General features: G+C 43.3%; 2 protein-coding genes across 4 annotated transcripts; both read right to left on the bottom strand.

The window, feature by feature from the left end:
- The window catches only part of Erich1 (glutamate-rich 1), a gene marked incomplete at its 5' end in the record, with an annotated part of 52,793,804 nt that overhangs the window by 31,010,240 nt on the left and 21,760,382 nt on the right, over positions 1-23,182 (bottom strand).
- Positions 11,516-16,075, bottom strand: Cdkn2aip (CDKN2A interacting protein). 4 transcript variants are annotated; one of them, XR_015639415.1, is made up of 4 exons: positions 15,482-15,886; positions 14,924-15,023; positions 14,067-14,326; positions 11,516-12,063 (listed from the first exon to the last, which is right to left on the bottom strand). XR_015639415.1 is itself a non-coding variant. In XM_087588331.1 (4 exons), the coding sequence occupies exons 1-4, from the start codon at positions 15,730-15,732 to the stop codon at positions 12,037-12,039; spliced, it is 669 nt and encodes a 222-aa protein (XP_087444457.1). In that variant the 5' UTR covers positions 15,733-15,886; the 3' UTR covers positions 11,516-12,036. The 4 variants fall into 4 exon arrangements, 3 of the variants coding, with proteins under 3 accessions (XP_087444457.1, XP_087444458.1, NP_001014022.1); XM_087588331.1 differs by having other exon boundaries at positions 14,893-15,023; XM_087588332.1 differs by lacking the exon at positions 11,516-12,063 and having other exon boundaries at positions 12,239-14,326.

The following is a 23,182-nucleotide window of genomic DNA, read 5'->3' as shown; positions in this document are numbered from 1 at the left end:
CCGTCTAAGTACCACAGAAACAGAGGAACTAAGTAATATAACTACCCATCCTCTCCTGAAACAAAGACTGCTTTCTCTGAGGCATGAGGGAAGTGAGTTGCTGCTAGATTGGTTTATACGAATCATCAAGGACACTCAGTTATTGCTAGCTAAAGTCCCCATGGATGCTGGGGACTGGAAGATAATAAGGGAGAGTCAGGCAAAATGAGATAATAGGCTTGAAACACATTGTTTGATGCCCAGTTTACCTGGAACTAATAGGATTGAGTTCATGGGAGAACTAAGAGACTGGCTCAGCAGAGTCTTTTGTAACCTCAGTCTCTATCTCTAGCAACACCCTTCCTCCAACAAGGCCATAACTCTAAATCCTTCCTAAACAATTCCACCACCCCAAGGCTAAGTATTCTAGCACATGGGGGCCATTGTCATCCACGCCACTACAGGACTAGTTCTGAATTCTAAGTGGTTTTGCTGCACCCCTGGTGGAGCATGATTTTTTATAAGTAAGTCAAGGCATTGTGCAATCATAATAGCTCAAATTGGCATGGAAATTGGATTGATAAATGCTAAGAAAATCTAGGGGAGATAAGAGAAGGGAGAAGCAGACAAAAGTGTCTGCTAGCCTCACTCAAAGCCCAGTATGACAAGATTTGGTTCAATACGAGACGAGTTCCTAGGAGGAAAAATTGACAGCCAAATGCTGTGTTGTGAGCTTCTGGAAGGCTAAGACTTGAACAACAGTTCGTGGAAGGCATAAATAACAGAACAAGGCAAGTTGAAAAGACTGTGCTTGTCCTGGAGGTGCACAGTTACCACCTCAGAGTAAGCTGTGTTCATTTCTTCCTGCAGAAAGACTATGCTGGGAGGGGTGACTTTTCAACTAGCCTATGCCCACTCAGCTGACAGATGCGGCTGAGGAAAAGATAGTGGACAAAAGCAGGAGTCATACCTCAATGCTGGTGCAAAGACTGTCCACTCCACAGAGCCAGTTTCAGAGACACTAACCCCCCCCTTAGTCCTGGGCCATGTTGAGCAGCTTGAATCAATTCCATTGTGCCTTCGATGTGGGAGATGCACGCAACTCCATTGTAGCATCCCAGGATAAGAAAGTGGGACAGTTCAAGGAAATGATTATGGATTATAAACTGCTAAATAAGTAGTACATTCCATCTATCCATCCATTGGTCCCAATATTATTTTTTATAGACAACTGATAAGAACAATGGAATCTTTTCATATTCGATTGGTCCTTGCTAACATTTTTTTAAGATTTATTTATTATATTTATTATATAGAAGTACACTGTGGCTGTCTTCAGACACACCAGAAGAGGGCATCAGATCTCCTTACAGATGGTTGTGAGCCACCATGTGGTTGCTGGGAATTGAACTCAGGACCTCTGGAAGAGCAGTCAGTGCTCTTAACCGCTGAGCCATCTCTCCAGCCCCTGCTAACATTTTTCTTTTGGTATCCTCTTAACTACTGACTGCTGAGACCAAGGGTACATTTGGAATGGAGGGTGGTGACCTGCAGTCGTCCTTCTTCTTCTGTGTAAAAAGCTGTCATTATACAATTCCAATCTTTGAATGTCTTATAGATTTGGAAGACACCAAAACATCAGTTACAGAGGATGGTTGCAAAAAAACACTCCCAAAAGCCATATGGTTTTTGGATAAAGCTCAGTGGTAAGGATGGGTTAGGAGTTGGCCAGAGAGGCTCTTAAGTGTAGCAGTTTTAGGAGAGCCATTGTACCTGGCATGAACTCCAGAGTAGTGGCCACTTCGGCCTTATAATAATCTCTTCTAAACATTCAGTGATTAGCTGAATTTATGGGATTGTTCTTCCTTGGGAATTTCAGAGCCTTAGCATGACCTCAGTCATAAGAGATTCCTGGCAAACCTGGAATTCCTATAATGACTGTGTTTGCTTAGGTAATGGTTTCCTAAGAGACTCCTGGATCAGATAAGAGGTTTTGGTATTTGGGAATTGACTTGCTAAAAGGCCTTTTGTGTGACAATCAATGAAAGCGCTTTTGCCAGGTGGTTCAGAGTTCAGGTCATCAGAGATTGTTCCTCCCCTGCTACTAGGAAACTTTAATGCATCTTGCAGTATCTCTTTCATCAGACCCTGTATCTAAGAACACGGATACCCGAGGTCCCTCAAATGGGAAAGACTATTGCCCTTGCTGTTGGTTTCATGCCAGAACTGAATGGTAAGAACCTACTGGTGAAGAGGTCACCTGCGTTGGTGGCAGGATATGCAGAAATGAGACTGGAACTGGACTCAAAGTTTCCTTCCTGCTGGCCGATTTACCTATTGCTGGAAGACATCTTGCATTGGCCAGGGTGAAGGGCGGTTATTGCTAACAATCCTATTTGGCTACCGACTTTGCGTGCTATACCATCAACAATACAGGCACCACTGGTGCAATCGTGGTGTGATTGTTACAGGTGCAACCAACAACATTCCATTTGTGTCTAAGACCCACTCCACAGAAGAAAATACTCATACTTCAAGCCAGGGTGAGTCATAGGCTATTGTTTTGTTCAACTGATGCGATATTCCTGTTAATTAAAAAAAATATGTTCGCATGTATGTGGAGGCCAGAAATTGAAATCAGGTATCTTTCTCTTGCCTACCACCTTATTTTTGAGACAGGTCTGTCTGTCAGTGAATGTGGAGCACACTAATTCTTCTAGACCGGCCAGTGAGCTCGAGACCACCTGTGACTGTCCCTCAGTGTTGGGGTTACAGGTGTGTGCTGCTGCTACAGACTGGTGTTTTGGGGGGTGTTTACTCGGGTCCTCTGGCTTGCACGGCACACATTGTTCTGAGTCATCCTCCTAGACCCAGATCACAGTTTCTTAAACCCATAAGGGTTCACTGTAACTTATTGTTGGGGTTGTGAAAAATTTGGCAGCAGGAGGTTTGTGTGTGCAATGATCACAGCCTAATTCAAATGCAAACGTAATGGAGGTGAGGTGTTTCTGGCAGTGTTCATCCTGTAGTACTGTACAACTTCAGCCTCCTCTGTTTTGGACATGAAACATGTCCATGCCACCATGCCATGTGACACTAATATTGCCTAAAATACCTCTGCTCAGACGCAAGATTACTGTATATAATGAAGCACAGCATGTTTTGTACAAAGTTCTGCTCCTACAGAAACATTGTGATTTAATTACAGACAGCGAGGACTTAGTATTCTCTCACTGTTATATCAAGCTGGGGATCTTTGGATTGGATTGGGTTGGAATGCTAGGTTAAGATGCTCACTTCACCTTGAATTGCTGACTAGATATTCATAAAACATCAAATGAAGTTTGACCTTGGATTGTCTTCTAACGAGTTTTATAAATGGTCCAAGTCATTCTACCATCTCATACTACATATTTATGTAAAGTGGCATATTCAGCGTTGGCAATTAAAATCAGAATACTGATCAAGTCTGAAAACTACTGAAGTGTAGAACCACCTTTATTTGCCTGATCTAATTGCCTCAGAGGCTTTCTGTTCTAGATCTTTCTGAACTCTGGCTGGCTAGTTCAACTCAGCTGCTCTGGCTCAAACTCCTCTCTAAGCTGACTGATTGAATCTGGCTTCTCTCAGCTTCTCACTGAATTGCTCTGTGCGGCCTCAAACTAACTCTGGTAATTTTTTTAACCTTCTGGCTCTTTCTCATTCTCTGGCTTCAGCTGCCCCTGCTGACCTGCACTGAACTGCATGAACTCATGAACGAACGCAACATCACTGAGCTGCACTCATTGCACTGACTCCCAACTCACTGTGACACTGCAATGAAGTCAACTGACCGGACAGAACTGACTTCCAACTCCCTTGCTCTTCTCTTCTTAAATAGCTTCCCTTTCCAGTCTGTCCCTGAGAGAGGTAGGCGTGTCCTATCTGTCTCATTCTGTCAAATCCCTTTCTTTCTTTTTTTTTTTTTATTAACTTGAGTATTTCTTATTTACATTTCGAGTGTTATTCCCTTTCCCGGTTTCCAGGCAAACATCCCCCTAATCCCTCCCCCTCCCCTTCTTTTTTTTTTTTCTTTTTTTAATTTTTTTTTTTCAGAGCTGGGGACCGAACCCAGGGCCTTGAGCTAAATCCCCAACCCCCCTCCCCTTCTTTATGGATGTTCCCCTCCCCATCCTCCCCCCATTGCCGCCCTCCCCCCAACAATCTAGTTCACTGGGGGTTCAGTCTTAGCAGGACCCAGGGCTTCCTCCTCCACTGGTGCTCGTCAAATCCTTTTCTAATGTGTCACTTTGTCTTGTTAGTATGCTAACAAATAGTAAAATGAATACATCGTGTTGGTCACTTTTCTGTTGCTGAGATAAAACACCATGACCAGGGAACTTAAGGAAGAGAGTTTATTGTAGCTTATAGTTCTACAGGGGTGAACCCATGTGCATAGAGGTACAGCAGCAAACAGCCAGCAAGGTAGCAGGAGCAGGAGGCAGAGAGAAAAACCTAGAAGTGGGATGAGACTTCAAACTTCAAAGCCCCTCCCACCCCTACAAGTGATGTACCTTCTCCAGCAAGGCTGCACCTCCCCGAAACATCTCCAAACAGCCCCACCACTTGGGGCCCACGGGTTCAAGAGCCTAAACCTATGGGGGACATTTCTCAAACACACACATACACACACACACACACACACACACACACACACACACACACACTTTTTAAAAATGTACTTATCAGTAAGTGATTTGTATAACTATTTCATACTCCTATATACCCAGGTTCTCAGGTGGGGCTCTGGGTATAGCTCCATTGGTAGAATGCCTTCCTAGTGTGTACAAATCCTTGGTTTTGATCCCAGCACTGCACATAAACCAGAAATGGTGGTGCACATCTGTAATTCCAGCACTAGGAGGGAGAGTCAGAATAACATTAGGTTGAGGTTACCCTCAGCTATACAGTGAGCTAGAAGCTACTTGTCTTTAAAGGTTTTTTTTTTTTCTTTATTATAAATTCTTAGGGGTTGGGGATTTAGCTCAGTGGTAGAGCGCTTGCCTAGCAAGCACAAGGCCCTGGGTTTGGTCCCCAGCTCCGGAAAAAAATAAATAAATTCTTAGACAACGCTTGTAAATGGAAGACATTGAAGAAGTCCTTAGAGGCATTTTCTTGAAGGCCTCAGGGAGACTTGCTCAACTGTCACTATCAAGTTCACTTGATAACGTCTTTGCTGAGTAGGCTAGTTTCTGCTACCCTTATCTTCAGAGCACTCAGAAATGTCCACAAAGTCCTCCTCCAGGTCACAGCTCAGTCCACATATTCAGGTTGATACATCTTTTGCTGAGTGCATGATTTCTTGTATATGTGGAAACTATGTGAACAAAAGGACGTGAGACTAAACATGTAATGGAGCAGGGGAAGGGAAAGGGAACAGAATCAATATGACCAAAATACTGTAAGTACACAGGAAAATGCTCTTCCCTACATAAATAAGTTTAACTTCTTTTTGTTACAAGTACTTTCTTAAATAGACAAGGTTCGGTAAATTATTACTTTGATTTTTTAAATTAACTGTTAGGAGAGCATTAATATATCCAATGAATAATAATTTAGCCTCCTTTTCAGTATTTAATCATATGCTTCTACATTAAACAAATGTCTCTGTGATTGAGCTCATCTTATCATGCTGAGGATATGTATGTGTACACACACACACACACACAGAGTTCATGTCAAGGCTGCAGAATAGTTCAGTGGTTAATAACACGTGCTGCTCTTGCAGAGGATCCTGGTTTGGTTCCCAGCACCCGTACGGCTGTTCCTAACCATCCCAAATTCCAATTCCAGGAGATTCTGAAAGCCTCTTCTGACCTCTGAGGAACACTGTGCACATACATCCAGGCAAAACCCACTTACACACAACATTCCTTCAAAATAGAATCTTAGAAAATGTCAATGGAGGTGGCTTAGAAATCTTAGAAAATGTCATGGTGCTTCATGGTTTTAATACTTTATGACCCACGAGGCAAAGGGTTTGAGATGATTTCAAAGTTAGCCTGCTCTACATAGCAAGTTCCAGGCCAGCCAGAGCTGACACAGCTGCCTGCATAATGAGGTCTTTTTTTTTTTTTAAGGTGTTAATGCCAATGGTGGTGCACATCTGTAATTCCAGCATTCAGGACAGAGATAGAATCTGGTCTGAAGGTCAAGATTATTCTTAGCAATATAGAGAATGCAAGACACTGGGCTAGAGAGCTTTTCTGAAAAAAGAGAAAAAAAGGGGGTGGGGGGTTGGGGGAGCTGGGGTAGTGAAATGGCATAGTGTTAAAATGCCTACTGGAGGAACTTCACAGTCTGCGTGCTGAGCCTTGGAATCCACGGCGGGGAGAGAAGACACTCCATTGCACGCACGCTCTCTGAAGAGGCTCTATTGATGGTTATTTTCTCTTTTCGGAAAGTCGCTGAAATCAGCCATTTGTGTAGTCTCCATTTTGTCTTTGATTAGGTTTTCTCGTGCTTTTGTTTTTGAGGGTGGGTCTCTCTATATTGCCTGGCTGTTCAGAAACTTGTTTTGTAGACCAGGCTGGCATCAAACTCATAGGGATCCGCCTGCCTCTGCCTGCTAAGTGATGGGATTAAGGCCTGTGCTACCACTACCCAGCCTAACTCATTACATTACTGTTTTAAAATCAAGGCTGTTGGGGTTGGGGATTTAGCTCAGTGGTAGAGCGCTTGCCTAGGAAGCGCAAGGCCCTGGGTTCGATCCCCAGCTCCGAAAAAAAGAACCAAAAAAAAAAAAAAAATCAAGGCTGTTAATTCAACTCATTTGTTTTAAAATGGGTTATATTTCACCAACTCCCAGTTCTGTTTTCCTTACATTTTTCTCTTCTCTTTAGTTTGACTTTGTATTTAAGCATCACTAGAACTACTTCTTATTCATCCAGATGTTTTATTAGCTAGTATGTAGTCTGTCTTTAATTCCAGAGTTCTTAAAGATTTAAGATTTCTTATAGTTGTTGAGCTGAGTGGCCCATGTCTATAATTCCTGCCACTCGGGAAGGTGAGGTAGAACTAGGAATTGGACTGGAGGCCGTCTGGGAATTTAGTAAGATTCTACCGCTAGACAGTTTACTTCTAAGTTAGCGGCACTGCAGTAAGACTGTTGTCAACACAATTACTGCTCCTTTAGCAATTGTCCTGTAAGTGCTTACAAAAGGGGATGTTTGGCTTTTTCAGGAATTCATATGGTGTTTGGATTCTATTATTCTCTTTACATCCTCAGCAGCATATCTTTGTTCAACTAATGTCATATGAGTGACAATATGTTGAAAAAATAACTTTATTTTATGTGTCTGAGTACTGATCCTGAAGCTAGAGTTACAGTTATAAGCTGCCATGTGGGTGCTGGGAACTGAATCTTGGTCCTCTGGAAGAATAGCCAGTTGCTCTTAACTGCTGGGCCATCTCTCCAACCCCATGATCAATATATTTATATCTAATCCTTTAGTACCTCCTATAACTTCTTAAAAATATTGCATGTCAGTGCTCTAATATTTTAACTATTGGAAATTATTCTATCTATATTGTTTTACTATTTTTTTAACTTTCAGACATTTCTAATAGTAAGAGTGTAACTTCTTGGTATATTTTCATGTTTGGTCAACACTTCAACAGTATTGCTATGTGCAAGATAATGGTGGAAGCACTTGACATCTGCATTTACTTTTACTTTTGTGCTTGTTCATTTGCCTTATGAACATCCAATAAATGGCAGCTTGCTGCCTCTTTACTCCAGACAGCTCTTGAAAACAGGCTATTGCCTAGAATACTAAGACTTGCTCTGGGAAGAAAACTTATCACACTGCTACCAGACTCTGACTTTGTCTAAAAGAGTGTATTCCTGTGTCTCTTACTGGCCAACAGTTCTATCACAAGTAATTTTTCAGGAATGGTACAATAGGGCGATTGGTTTGTTGCTTCATAAATTCCCGATTTAAGGGAGTGTTCTATTTATGACTGTCATCTACTAGATTCTAAACATAATTTTAGTGGGAACAGCTTCTCCAGATAGGTGAAATTTTAGTGTAAGGAAGTAAGGGCCCCCATGTAGACTCAGGTAAGACTGTTAACGTCTGGTCCACTTAACATTGTTTTAACCAGCAGGCATCTGACACAAAGGGGGACATACAGGCAGCCTGGCTACAGCAAAGTATGGATGTGAGAACAGCTCAAAATCCAGCAGACAGGAAACTTTGGAGCAGGGGAAGCTCTGCCATAGGCTGTTTTTGACCAGTTCTGTTTTGGGAGCATAACCTGGGGACTTGGGAAAGCATCTGAGATGGGATCAAAACTTGGGAGTCAGGGCATGGCTTTAACAGTTCTTCCTAAGTGCGGGACATGGCAGTAACTGGGTGGGAGTCTCCACAGCCATGTTTTCACTTTTTAAAAAAATCTACTTTGGCTTGCCCAACACACATCTTTTTGTGGTTAAGGTTTCACTCAGGAGAGCTGCCCTAAAAGCAATGAGAACTTTGAACTATGCCTACTATTAACCTGATGCAACAGGTTCAAACTGTGTGAGTACAAAGTCAAAGAAAGCAGGGCTGGCGGGCGTGGTGGCACTCATCTCAAGACCATGGAGCACACATGTGAAGGAGTAAGAGGGAAGACAGGACCACCTCTGCACACCCAACTAGCATTTTAAAAGTGTTAACTAAAAACAAAAAGACACTTCAAAAGCACATGATTATGAAGGATAGAACCAGGCATAGAGGAACACAAGTATACACCAAGCAGTCAAGAGGCTGAGCCAGGAGGGGCACTGAGCTTGAGGCCAGCAGAGGTTGCATAGGAGCAGACCAGGCAGAGCTGACCCTGCCTTAAGAAAATAAACAGTAGTTAGCCCCTAAAGGTGCTTGCTTGCCTCTCAGCAGCTAACACCCTAACACCTACTGGACCCAGCCACATGGTCTCAAAGGAAATTACAATCAGAGGTAATGACTTGCAGATAGGCTTTGTGATCTCTGCTCTAGTGTCAGTTTAAATCAAGTTACCACCTTTGTTAAAGCCATGTTACCTTGAGAACACTAACAGCCATGTTTGAAGTAGGCCTTGCTGTTTGGGTTACTATCTGGGGCTGACTAGTTTCAGTGCTAAAGGTGCACAACGCAAGTCTGGTGAGCTGAGCCTCATCCCTGACACCAACACGGCAGAAGACTGATGCACACAAGTTGTCCTAACTCGCACACATGTACATACAAAACAAAACGCAATAAAAAGTTTTAGTTATTTATAGTTTGCAACAAAAGAACACAAACTTAAATGGGCACTCAAGACATGGCTTTGCTGGGCAGGTTTTGGGTTATACAAGTTTACGAATCAGTGAAATCTCCAGTGAAGTGCAAAGTCATCAAAAGTGGTGATATATGTACTTTGTACTCTATCTTCAAGTAAAGACTAAATTAACTCACAAATTACTTACCACTAATTTTTTGAAAGAAATGCCAAGTAGCAAAAAACTTTTTTTTTTTTTTTTTTGGTTCTTTTTTCGGAGCTGGGGACCGAACCCAGGGCCTTGCGCTTCCTAGGCAAGCGCTCTACCACTGAGCTAAATCCCCAACCCCGCAAAAAACATTCTTAATCCTTGGAGTCTGAGTCTGGAGTGAAACAAGCTACCATTTTCTCTTTAACCTTTTTAGGATCTTTGGGATGTAATTCTAGTATTTAGTCATTAGGTTTTTTGTCTTGAATGCCTAGGGTAGTAACTCTCAACCTCTTTGGGAGTAAAAAGATCCTTACATGAGGGTCACCTGAGAACACCGGAAAACATATTTACCACACACAGCAGTAGCAATGAAAAGAATTTCATAGTGGGGGTCACCGCATGAGGGTTGTCATGAGGCATTAAAGGGTTGCAGCATTTGGAAGGTAGAGAACCACTGGCCTAGGATGTAGTAAAGCCACCTTTCTCACTGTCATGACACAAGAAACTGCAAGATTATTTTGGCATACAGCTCAAAGAGATATACAGCCCATAAAGGCAGGGAAACCACAGTGCAAGGGCATGGGACAGCAGGTCACATTGTCTCTAACCAGGACAGGAAGAAGTCAGGCAAGGGATGGTGGCACTGGCTTGAATCTCAGCACAAGGCATACAGAAACATGTAGAAATGTTGAGTCTAGTCTATATAGCTTATAGTTACAGTGAGATCCTGTCTCAAAGTAGGGCCAAGATAGTCAACTTTAAGACTCATCCCAATGACTTCTGCCCACCCCTACCCCCCAGCAGCGAGGCTTTACCTTTTAGAGGTTTCACAACCCCAGGAAATGCCTAAGAGCATGGTGTATGTAACTTTTAGGGTTACAAAGTGCAACTTAGCATATTCTGACAATTATTTGTGCCCTTGGCTATTTGTTCAGCTATACTCGGAGAACTACAAACTTACAATATTACTCAGCATCGAGTACATTTGACATCTATGAAACTACAAACAATTGATGAGTTTGGCCATGGAACAATTACAGCTTTACCACTTATCAGGCTTTTTTTTTTTTTCCCCATGTACCTCTGGTTTTGTTTTGTTTTGTTTTTTGTTTCCTATCTTAAGTCCCCAGCCCCTTCCCCATTTACCAGGCTTTTACAGCAATAGCTGCTGCACTATCTTATCTATGCCTCGAAAGTTGAGAACCCTCAAGAACAGATTCCAAAGTTACTGTTCTTTCATTACACTGTACTGATGAATTATAAAATACATATTTTTGTTCTAAATCAAAGATCTTGAATGTTCTTTTTTGCAGGTTTGTCTATGTTAAGGTGTATATTGATCTCAAGTCTCTCAGATGCTCTCTATCTTACAAATGGAGGCAGTCTTTTGGTGCAGCTCCCTGATTCCACCTGTTTTCCCAGTGCGGCAATTACAGATGGGCCATCATTGTTGCCCAGCGTTTACATGGAAGCAACAAATACTCAACTCACTGAGCCAACTCCTAGCCACGGGGATCTTTAAATTTTTATTAAGAGCATGTTGTACAAATAAACACTATAACCATAGGAGTGGTCAAACAGCTGTAACCCCAACATGAAACAGAGAAAGGAACGCAACGCTACTTTCCAAGTTCAAGACCAGCCAGAACCATATAACACCCTATCTCTCAAACACCAAGAACATAGATCATCAGTTTTCATTTATTTTTGTTTTATGGAAGGTACTGGAAATTCAACTTAGGGCCCTGTATGCTAAGTAAGCACTCTATCACCTACCCTTTTCTTGGCAGGGTTCCTCAGAGATCTGCCTGCTTCTGCCTTCTGAGTGTTGGGATTAAAGACATGCCCCACCACTGTCATAAGACTTATAGCTCAGAACCTGTTTACTTTTCTCAAACTGCTCTATAGTCAAACACTCAAAGTCCTCAGCTCTTCTTGACTTGGCCTCTCAAGAAGTTGAAATTATATGTCTATGAGTGCACGCACTCCTCCACATCAAAAGATTACTATTATTTAAAGAATTTGCTTAAAACAAACCATTTTAGGAAATTACCAAATCATCTAGTATGATGTATTTCAGAAATTTATTTATTCTACTTTTTGGCTCACTTTTTTGTAAGCATTAGTTTACAAAGTTTACAACTCACTTATATTATTGCTTTCCACAATATATAAAGGTAGCCCATTTACAGAATATAGATTTTGCTCTGGTATCCAATGAACCATTCTCAAAAACAAATAATTTAAAAATGTCATCTGGCAAATTACAAACATCCCTGATTATTTCAGTTCAAGCTCAGGAAACTAAACATCTTTATTATTCTTAAACTACAAAATAATTTTTATACACTTAAACTGTGCTTATGTCCAACCTTCCAATACCAATACAACTAGTGAATGAGGTCTTTTTACTGCATACTATCTCCATTACTGTTTGGTGTGCAGCTCCTAGAAAGCCAGAAGGCCCGAAGTCATATACCTTAGACCAGACTTTTAATTAAGAGTCACCTAAGATACAGATTTTACTTCATTACTAACAGATGCAGTCCACACGAATACACAATCATTAAAGAACTGACCATGGCTCTCTAGTCTTCTCCACATTCTTCTGAAATCTGCAAATACAAAAACCACCTGGTTCTAGATATAAACTTTAACTTCCCTATTTATAAAAATGTATATTATATACTATGAAAACTACTTGGTTGTAGTTTACTTTGAATAGTAGTGAGGAGCCAACTTACAAGACTTAGTTATGACTTCAGGGTGGGAAAAAAAAAACACAACCTCTTGAAAAGGTAAAATAGCTTAAAGCATTTAATATCTAAACAAATCAGTCTGTTCATAGTAGTCACAAAATATGCTTAATATAGAAATCAACATTATGTTTTAAGAAAGTGTAAATTGCTTTTTACCTCAAAACATAAATTAACCTGCTCAAGAATCTGCAGCGGTCAAAATCATGGTGAATTTTAAACAATTTCAGAATAAAATAACAATAAGTACTTTATACTGCTTTATATCTAAAAAAAAAAAGTTTACAGCATCTTCTCATGAAAATAGTTTGAGACAATTACTCTTATTCTTTAAGAGATGTTCAACATTATGAGTAACATTCTTAAAACCTTAAGTTGTATATTTTTCACACATTCAAATACTGTGGTCCCCTTTCTTTTATATGATTTAATCAAGTTAGAAAAAAAAGCATGGTAGACAACTTAATACATTTCTACCAAATTGGTAGTAGTACAAAAATTTTAAGATTCTACAGAACTACACATCGTACCTAATATATCATTAAAAATAGAAGACAGTATTTTCCTCAGCAAATAAAACAGCACACTGGTATGCTGTCAGTGTATACCCTTTAATATGCACTGTCATTCATAAATTATTTACAGCTCTACTTTAATGAAGAGAACTAGAATTTAAATTTTCTGCAAAACTGGAAAAAAGCAATATAAAATCTGTGAAAGCCAGTGTTTCATATAAAAGCCAGTTTTTCTCTTCAAACCCCAGGTACTGGATGCAGTGATACCTTGGGGAATCACAGTAATTCTTGAGGATGTTTCAGTGCTGGAGGTAAGTTTACAGGTCTTGATTCTTCATCGAGGAGTACTAGATCTTCTATCTCATTGCCTCTGTACTTCCTTTTACAGATCTTTACCACCACCTTCTTCTTGAGAAATAACTTAAGTGCCTCTCTTGATGCGACTGCTTTTGCATTTTCTTTGCTTTTCCCACAGCCAGTGCCCAAATACACCGATTTACACCTCAATTCACATACAATACTTTCTTGAGAGCTCTTATTTTGAGGCAGATCTGCCAGTTCTTTCAGTGGGACAAAAAACACATCTAGTGTTGCTTTCAGAGCCTCAATAGCTGCATTTAGCAGCTCGCCATGATTCACATTGGGGCTAAAGCCACCAACTGCTACCAACTTCCACGCCACTGTCTTATACAGTCTATTGAAGAAAGGCTGCTTCTGCTTTATGTCTTCATTGGTTAACTTCCGACAAGTGAATTTGACAGAACTCTCACTGGACTGTGAGGTACTTTTAGAAGGCAACTGTGAAGTGCTACTCTGAGAACTACTCTTAGAAGCTAGCTGAGACATGCTTCCTAAGGAAGTGCTTTTGGAAGCCACAGATCCACTGCTCTGGGAGCTGCTTTTGGAAGCTAACAGTGATGCAGCTACCTGAGAAGTCAGTAGTGATGTATTTGTTGAACTGCTCTTGGGCATTAGTAAAGAGGTGCCTGATGAGGAACTGTTTTTAGAAACTGATGATGAAATGTTTGCCTCTGAACTAGCTTTGGTTGTTAACCCACTCGAAGCTGTCTCTGAACTAGACTTACAAGACAGTAATGGCAACTCTACTTCTGAGCTTCCGGAGGAACCCAACAAGGGCACCTCAATCTCTGAGCTGCTCTGAGAAACTGAAACTGAAGAACCTTCCAAAGCATTCTTTCTAGGTGATCCACTATGCTGTCTGGAATCAGTGGATTTCGTCACATGACTATTCAGACTGGATTTTAACAGTGAAGAAACAAAGGATGCTGAACCATGTTTATCTGGAGCTTCTGGCTCAGAAGCTTTTCCAGACCCTGCTGATGTTACCTGAGAGGAATTGCTGCTGCTTTGGCTGCAAACAGATCTATCGCCTTCACTTGTGGAACTATTCTGATGGGAGACACCAGAGTTGCTCCGAGCTGAGGTCCCACTACTCTCTGATTTGGTGGACGACCCCTTGGATCCTGAACTGTTTTCTTGCTGAGCTGAACGATCTGTTTTGGCAGATTTTTTCCCATGATCTCGCTCAACTGAAGAATTGTTTTTTCCTTCTATGGATCGTTTTTTGGATGGCTCTTCTACCCCTTCTAGAAAGAAGAGAAACACAGGTATTTTACTAGGAGTCCCCACAGACATGTCGATCAACAAAACATTCATTTAAAAAGCACAGAGAGCAGGGTGGCAGCACATGCCTTTAATCCTGGCATGCAAGAACCCCGAATTTGAGGCCAGCCTGGTCTACAGAGCAAGTTCCAGGATAGGCTGGGCTACACAGAGAAACCCTATCAAAACAAAACAAAAACAAGCAAACAACAACAACAACAAAAGCACAAAATAATTTCAGAAAGTAGTTTTTCTTAAAGTATGGAACAACTTCATTAATGTATTAAAACAGGTATTGTTAATATTAATTTCTAATATTAAATTAAGAGCATCAGACATCAGACTTGAACATCTAAAACAGTTAAAGTAAATTATCAAATTCAGCACCTAAGACAGACAGAAACACAGTTTACCTTTAACATTTCAGCTAGATTAATACAGCATACACACTCTGGATTGTTAAAAAGAAATTAGTAATGACAATAATTCCTAATTTTATCAAGCTTATTTTCTAAACTCCTATGTATGTTCACATCTATGATCTGCTAACCATTGCTACTCGATATCCCTCTTTTCTTCACCTTGGCAACCAGTTCGTCTCGTGTGGTATGGATTGGAGCATCTGTCACTTTGATGCCTTCAGCCATACTAAGAATTTTATCCATAACTTTTTGAGGGTACCTGAAAAAGAAGCAAAAGTCGCTCTCAAGAAGTGTTTTTCGAAAAGTACTGGCAGTGTGAGGAATGCAGGCCCGCGGAGACTGCATTTCCTGGTCGCGATCAAAGTGTACGAACCGCGAGACAACTTTTGTTTCCCGAGATGCCAGGGACAAATGTCCTAGGGCTCGGGAGGCGGGTCTGTGCCAGGGAACCTTTAAACTCGGTCTCCCTGGCCGAGAACCGTCAGCTATGCGGCAACAACTCCATCTGCCGGGCGCAAACAACCCGGACACCGGCCAACAGTGAGGTCGAGGCTGCCACGGTCGCCCCTCTTGCCTTCCGAGGACCGACAGTGCCACCGATTCCCGCGCTTCCAAAGCGGCCCTCCCTAGCGACTCTGGTCCCCGCGAGCGCGCCTCGCCCAGCGACAGGGGGCGCGGACGAAGCCCGGAAGGCTGGATAGCGACGCTCCCACTCACCGGCACCCTAGGAAGACATGGTTTGCCCAGGCCATGGAGAAGGAGACGAGCTGCTGTAGCTGCCGACTGCGGGCTCCGCTTTCCGCGTCCGCAGTCTCCTCGGTCGCGGGGACCAGGTCCCCGGCATTGCGAAGCAGAAACTCCCGGCGGTGGCGCCAGTGTTTGTCCGTCTCGCCCTCGCAGCGAAGGGTCTCCACCCAGGCGGCTACTCGCGGGTTCTGGCTCAGGTACTCGGATACCTCCTGCGCCATGTTGGGACCCTGCGAGACGAGGAGAGCGCGAGCGCACAGGGCGGAGCGGCGAGCGGCCCTGTCAGCGCGGCCTGCACCGGCGGCCCTCCCGAGAACGCCCCTCCAGAAGCCCAAACACCAAACAACAGAACAAGGCGCCGACGAACCGCCCACTTCCGCCTGCCGCTGGCTCGCTCCCTTTTATAACCTCGCTGCCGCCGCGCACTCGCGCGCCCTTCCGGCGCGAGCGCGTTCTCCCAGGATGCTTTGCAGCGCCCAGCCGCCGGCGACTCAGCGGTTGCGCCCACCTCGGTCGGAGGGCGCGCCCGGCTGAGGCGGAGCCGAGGCGACTGAGGGGCAGGCGTGCCTCCCGCCCTGAGAGGGCGCGCGGCGCCAGTGCGGCAGCCTCAGCGTTCCGGCGGCGCTTTGTGACGCCGGGCTCTGTTTCCGCCCCCGGGCTTGGCGACCGCGGGCGGAACGCGGAGACCTGGCGTCGCGGGAGTCGCCGCTCCGCCTGCGCGTCTCCGCCCTCGGACACTCGCAGTCGCGCGCGGCCAAAATAAACAAAAGCTGGCTTCCATGGCCGCCCTGCCTCAAGAGCTGCTGTGTACCGGGGGAAGTAAACCCAGTGTCCCGAGGCCAGGAAAGTCTCGGGGCGTTTGGGGACGTGGGGATGGATGTCTTGAGCGGCAGGGGCAATAAAAGTACTAAGCACGAATGTAACTTAACCGGCAAGCACAAGCTACTCCTCCAGTTTATTTAAAGCCAGACGACCTTTGCGCCTGCGCCGCACGATCTGGCTTGGTTTCCGCGGTTTCTTAGGTTCCTGGTTCAACCCAGACAATACCTGCTTCCTCTCCCCTAACGTTTTTGGTCCTCAAGCTATAAACAACCCTATGTCAACTGCTTTTAGCTGTTAACGCCGGTAGGACCAAAGTGGAAATGTATCTGCTTATCTCGTCTGCCCGGCCTCTTCCCTCAAGAGCAACTGTGCTTTTGCACTTTTATGTGTTCCATGTTTTTGCTTGCATGTCTGCCTGTGCTTTATGTACATGTCTGATGCCCTTGGACGCAAGAGGGCTATGGATCTGGAGTTGAAGTGATGCGGGATTTTGAGCGCCGTGTGGGTTCTGGGAATTGAACCCAGGTCTTCTTGAAGATCTGCGGGTACGGCGGAGCCAACTCTCCAACCCGTGGTTTTTTAGTTGCTGGTGTGTTTATTAACATTTCCAAGTTTAGTTATATGTATAATATTAGTGAAATCAAAGCATGAGTGTAATAATATGAATAGTGATAAATTATGTGATTGAATTTTCCTCCAATAGATGTTTGCGTTTCTGTTGTGAGAATGCTTAAATCAGAATGATTGGGGTTGGGGATTTAGCTCAGTGGTAGAGCGCTTGCCTAGGAAGCGCAAGGCCCTGGGTTCGGTCCCCAGCTCCGAAAAAAAAAAACAAAAAAACAAAAAAAACAGAATGATTAAGGAAAAAAATTAAGTCATTTTGTTACTAAACTTTGACAGTTATAAGCCTGTGCCCTAACACGATTCTGCTTCAATTAGCCAATTAGAAGATTCACATTAGTGGGAAGCAGGTAAAGACCTTTAAAGAGACCACACAGGCAAGGGGAGACAAAGACGGCTGCAGTGTGCACTCTGGAGCAGAGGCAGGCGGATCTCTGAGTTGAGGCCAGCTTGGTCTACAGAGCTAGTTCCAGGACTACACTAAGAAACCGTTTTCCAAACCCTGCCCCCTCCCGCTAGATGAAGAGAGGAGAGGAAGGGGGGGTGTGGAGACAGGAGGAGAAGGGGGAGGGGAGAGGAGAGTAGGAAAGAGGATGAGAGAGAAAAACAGAGAGAGAGAGAGAGAGAGAGAGAGAGAGAGAGAGAGAGAAATGAGGGAGATGGATACTGACACCCACCCGACCCCAAGTGAGTCTTTCAGACCCTGAAATGAGATTCACGTTTAAATAAAAGGCTAGGGATGTGGACATTTAAGATATGAGTCATCACAAATGGGATCTCATAAAACTGCAAAGCTTCTGTAAGGCAAAGGACACTGTGGTTAGGACAAAACGGCAACCAACAGATTGGGAAAAGATCTTTACCAATCCTACAACAGATAGAGGCCTTATTTCCAAAATATACAAAGAACTCAAGAAGTTAGACCGCAGGGAAACAAATAACCCTATTAAAAAATGGGGTTCAGAGCTAAACAAAGAATTCACAGCTGAGGAATGCCGAATGGCTGAGAAACACCTAAAGAAATGTTCAACATCTTTAGTCATAAGGGAAATGCAAATCAAAACAACCCTGAGATTTCACCTCACACCAGTGCGATTGGCTAAGATCAAAAACTCAGGTGACAGCAGATGCTGGCGAGGATGTGGAGAAAGAGGAACACTCCTCCATTGTTGGTGGGGTTGCAGACTGGTAAAACCATTCTGGAAATCAGTCTGGAGGTTCCTCAGAAAATTGGACATTGAACTGCCTGATGATCCAGCTATACCTCTCTTGGGCATATACCCAAAAGATGCCTCAACATATAAAAGAGACACGTGCTCCACTATGTTCATCGCAGCCTTATTTATAATAGCCAGAAGCTGGAAAGAACCCAGATGCCCTTCAACAGAGGAATGGATACAGAAAATGTGGTACATCTACACAATGGAATATTACTCAGCTATCAAAAACAACGAGTTTATGAAATTCATAGGCAAATGGTTGGAACTGGAAAATATCATCCTGAGTGAGCTAACCCAATCACAGAAAGACATACATGGTATGCACTCATTGATAAGTGGCTATTAGCCCAAATGCTTGAATTACCCTAGATCCCTAGAACAAACGAAACTCAAGACGGATGATCAAAATGTGAATGCTTCACTCCTTCTTTAAATGAGGAAAAAGAATACCCTTGGCAGGGAAGGGAGAGGCAAAGATTAAAACAGAGACTGAAGGAACACCCATTCAGAGCCTGCCCCACATGTGGCCCATACATATACAGCCACCCAATTAGACAAGATGGATGAAGCAAAGAAGTGCAGACCGACAGGAGCCGGATGTAGATCGCTCCTGAGAGACACAGCCAGAATACAGCAAATATAGAGGCGAATGCCAGCAGCAAACCACTGAACTGAGAATAGGTCCCCTATTGAAGGAATCAGAGAAAGAACTGGAAGAGCTTGAAGGGGCTCGAGACCCCAAAAGTACAACAATGCCAAGCAACCAGAGCTTCCAGGGACTAAGCCACTACCTAAAGACTATACATGGACTGACCCTGGACTCTGACCCCATAGGTAGCAATGAATATCCTAGTAAGAGCACCAGTGGAAGGGGAAGCCCTGGGTCCTGCTAAGACTGAACCCACAGTGAACTAGTCTATGGGGGGAGGGCGGCAATGGGGGGAGGGTTGGGAGGGGAACACCCATAAGGAAGGGGAGGGGGGAGGGGGATGTTTGCCCGGAAACCGGGAAAGGGAATAACACTCGAAATGTATATAAGAAATACTCAAGTTAATAAAAAAAAAAAAAAAAAAAAAAAAAAAAAAAAAAAAAAAAAAATCACCAAAGAATAAGAAAAAAAAAAAAAAAAAAAAAAAAAAAGATATGAGTCATCAAACAGCGGCATTGTCCAGGCCTGAGTCTCCGAGGCGAGGTGGCTAAACTGTGGTCAGAACTTGAAATCTTTTTCAAGAAGACAAAGTCCCATTAGCTGGAGCCTTTTACTTCTAAGATTTTGGGGGGAAATTCTCATTTTTTAAGGGTCCATTGTTTGAATAGTCTAATAAGAGAGTAAGAGGGGCTGGGGATTTAGCTCAGTGGTAGAGCGCTTACCTAGGAAGCGCAAGGCCCTGGGTTCGGTCCCCAGCTCCGAAAAAAAAAAAAAAAAAAAAAAAAAAAAAGAGAGTAAGAAGCAGGAGCCTTTTAAATTACCTTCATTTCAGCCCAGCCAGTCACCCCAAGCCAAGATCTATGAGCTTGAGGCCAGCCTGGTTAACAAAGTGAACAGGAACAGCCAGGGCTACACAGAGAAAGCCTGTCTGGAAAAAAAAAAAAAAACAAAAAACAAAACACTTTAAAAAAATTTCTTTTTCTACCAGGCAGTTACAATGTTAGATGACACTGAATAAGCAGAAATGCTGTCTTTTAAAATTTATATACATGCTGGAGCAATAAGAACCAGCTTCATGAAAACACTGCCTTCCTTGCCATACCAGAAGAGGCTACAACAGCAGGCCAAAAACCGTTTTTTGGAAGCTTCAATCTTGCTCTCCTATTCCTTTTATAGTTAAGACCTGAAATGTAAAGGCTATAGAAGCATTTGGCAAGGGGTTCAGAAGAAAATATGATTTCATAGCTAGGTGACATTGGTAAATTGTTTATTTGTGACAGATTTCTCAGTGTAACTGAGCCCTCGATGTCCTGGACTTGCTTTGTAGACCAGGCTGGTCTCCAGCTCACATGATCTGCCTGCATCTGCCTCTCCAAGTGCTAGAATTAAAGGCATGTGTCACCATATCTGGTGACACTGGTAAATTTTCAAAACAAGATATTTTTCTCTTGCTGCCCTGTGTCTTCCTTCTGACTAGCTTCAAGGCCATGGCAGAAAATCAAATAGAACATTTTCTTTTCTCTCCCTTTTCCCTCTCTCCCTTCCTTTCTTTCTCCCTCCCTCCCTCCCTCTCTCCTTCCCTTCCCTTTCTTTCTTCCCCTTCCTTCCTTCCTTCCTTCCTTCCTTCCTTCCTTCCTTTCTTTCTTTTCTTGACATGGTTTCTCTCTGTAGCCCTGGCTGTCCTGGAATTCACTTTGTAGACCAGGCTACCCTCAAACTATAGATCAGCCTGCCTCTGCCTCCCTAGTGCTGGAATTAAAGGCCTGCACCATCATGTCTGGCTACAACTAACCTTTCAACAGTAAAGTTTTTTTTTCTCTTTGAAGACATAGTTTTGCTGTCTCTCTGATAGCCTGAAACTGGTGATCCTTTTGACACATCTCAGAGTACAGGCGTGTCCTCACTTGGCTTCACACTTATTAAAAAAAAAAAAAAAAAAGCAAAAATCGTCTGTAAACGAATAGTTGTTTGAAAGAGTTGGGTTCTTGATAAGAAATACATATTTTTGTTTTAGATTCTTAAAAAGTTCAATTTAAGACCAGTGGGGTGACTCAGTCCTCCAGGCTCTATCTCTGACCTCCACGTACCCCATTGCACCTGTGTATCCTCCTATAAACACTCATACACATTACATAATGGGTTTTCATTCACTGTAGTCTGATTACAGTTCCCCTATGATGTAAGTTTTCTAATATAAAGATTCAAGGTATAGACCATAGACCACAAAGTTGAGAGTACCATGCATTCAAGAGAAAAGAGAACTCAGGATAGCACTATCCTATCCTAGGGTAAATTCCCCATAAGCCCGTATGTCTGAACACTCGGTCCCTAGCTGACAACACTGTGGAGAGGTTGTGGACCCTGTAAAAGGAGGTGAAACCTGGGATATCACTGGGCATGGACCTTGAGAATTATAGCCTGACTGGGTCCTGTTGGCCTCCCTGCTTCCTGTTCTGCTAGGAGTTAAGCAGTCCTGGCTATACAGTTGTCTCCATGGAGCTGCCTGCTGCCATGTTTCCCCACTGTGGATGGGCTGTATCCTCCATACTGTCAGGGTGTAGAGAATGAGCACGGAAGAGAGTCCTCATGCCATGGCCTACCACACTCCTTTCTTTTCTCTCCCAACATAGGTAGATCACAGACATACAGAGCCATATACAGAGCGCAAGAGACTGTGTGTGTGTGTGTGTGTGCACGCGAGTGTGCTCCTGCAAGTATCTTAGGGCCTAGAGAGAATCTTGAAATTTTCCAATAGCTAGTTGAACTAATTAAACGGTGAAGTCCCTGCCCAATGGTGAAGTAGTGGCAACAAAGTCCAAGGTGATTCATGGCTGGGTTAGTAGCCCAAGTCAGCAAAGGGAATTCTTGATAATACACACCCGGCTGCTGAGATCCAGGGAGAGCGAAGCCAACAAGGAAGAGCCCTCAATTTGTCCTGACCTGAACAGAGATTGGAAGTAAGATAAATAGACTGGAGGTAAGATGGTGCCACTGTCAGCAGAGCACGGACACAGGCCTGTGATGCACCTGAGCACAGCTAACAGGGAGAACCTGTGGATTTATTCACGACTGCTCCCCTTCATAACTGAATTCAAGCACTAGTGACAGAGTCCACTTTGTTTCAGGAGAGTAGGCTTTCTGCTATCATGGGAAGAGTGTGCATTGTAACTGCTGTTGGGTCCTGTCTCTGAAGGAATCTGTTAACAGTCCCAGCATCCAGCCAGTTTTTCTGCAGATGGCATTCCACAAAACAACCTAAAGGGAGCATGGAGGTATGAAGACCCACATGTAGACTGCAGAACAAATATTCCAGCCAGCATCATGGCCGAAGTTCTGGATTAGTTTGAAAGACACCTCACAGTGAGAGAGAATTTTTGACAACAAAATATTTGAGGTCACAAGGCATGTAGATCACAGTGATAAGCCCTGAATGTCAAAGCCAGGATTATCTAATTTATATGCACTTTTATTTAACCGTGGCATCCCCAGAACTCACTGTACAGAGAGAGATAGACTCAAACTCACAGAGATTCTCCTGCCTCTGCTTTCTCAGTGCTGGGATTAAGGGTGGATGTCACCATGCCTAGGATGCATTTTAATTAATATATAGTTACACCATTTTCTCCCTTCCCTTCCTCCGGCCCCACTCAAATCCCTCCCTTCATCCCCTCCCTAGATCCCTCTTTTCAACTCCTTCCATGCCCTCCCCCATCTGAAATTGATAGCCTCTTTTTCCCAATTATTACTGTTAGAGGTATATGCACAAGATGTGTTTTAGCAGGAGCATGCTTTGTGTTAGAAGTAGCAGTCAACTTAGAGAAAAACTGGTATTGATGGTTGTCTTACGTAGTGTTTTATTGCTATGAAGAAACACCATGACCACAGCAACCCTTATAAGGAAAGCCACACACATTTAGAGACCATTGGTGAGCTGAGCAAAAGAATGTCTGTTGGAGTGGAGGCGTAATGGACGTTACAGAACAAGGAGGAAAATTGTATATTAGAGAATATTAGCTAGACGGCAGAAGAAGGGAGAGAGAAGAGAGAGGAAGATCCTCAAGCTCATGGGTAGCTGAGTGTGGTGGTGCAAGCCCTTGATTTCAGCACTCAGGAAGCAGAGACAGAGCTCTGAATTCGAGGTCAGCCTGGTCTATATAGAGTTCCAAGCCAGCTAAGCCAGCTTCTGAAATTAAGGTGAGAGTGGCTTGAATGTGGTTTGCAAATGACGATTGGTAGACCTAAGAAAAGACTGTGAACATCCTAAAGGAAAACTGGGCGACAAGTTATTCAGAAATAGAAGGGGCATCAATCCTTGATGCAGGTAGATAGTTTTTAGATAACTCTGCTGCTTCCTCCTCT

The sequence above is a fragment of the Rattus norvegicus genome, chromosome 16 (genome assembly GCF_021556685.1).
Source record: "Rattus norvegicus strain SHRSP/BbbUtx chromosome 16, alternate assembly SHRSP_T2T, whole genome shotgun sequence".
Lineage (NCBI taxonomy): Eukaryota > Metazoa > Chordata > Mammalia > Rodentia > Muridae > Rattus > Rattus norvegicus.
This window is presented reverse-complemented; position numbering and strand designations above follow the sequence as displayed.

What these genes read in the sequence shown, in the direction of transcription:
- Cdkn2aip (NM_001014000.1), bottom strand. Translation starts at nt 15,732, where the DNA reads ATGGCGCAGGAGGTATCCGAGTACCTGAGCCAGAACCCGCGAGTAGCC. An exon ending in CATGTCTTCCTAGGGTGCCG is followed by an intron (nt 15,024 to 15,481) that starts GTGAGTGGGAGC and finishes CTTCTTTTTCAG; the next exon opens with GTACCCTCAAAAAGTTATGG. An exon ending in AGGGATATCGAGTAGCAATG is followed by an intron (nt 14,327 to 14,892) that starts GTTAGCAGATCA and finishes TCTTCTTTCTAG; the next exon opens with AAGGGGTAGAAGAGCCATCC.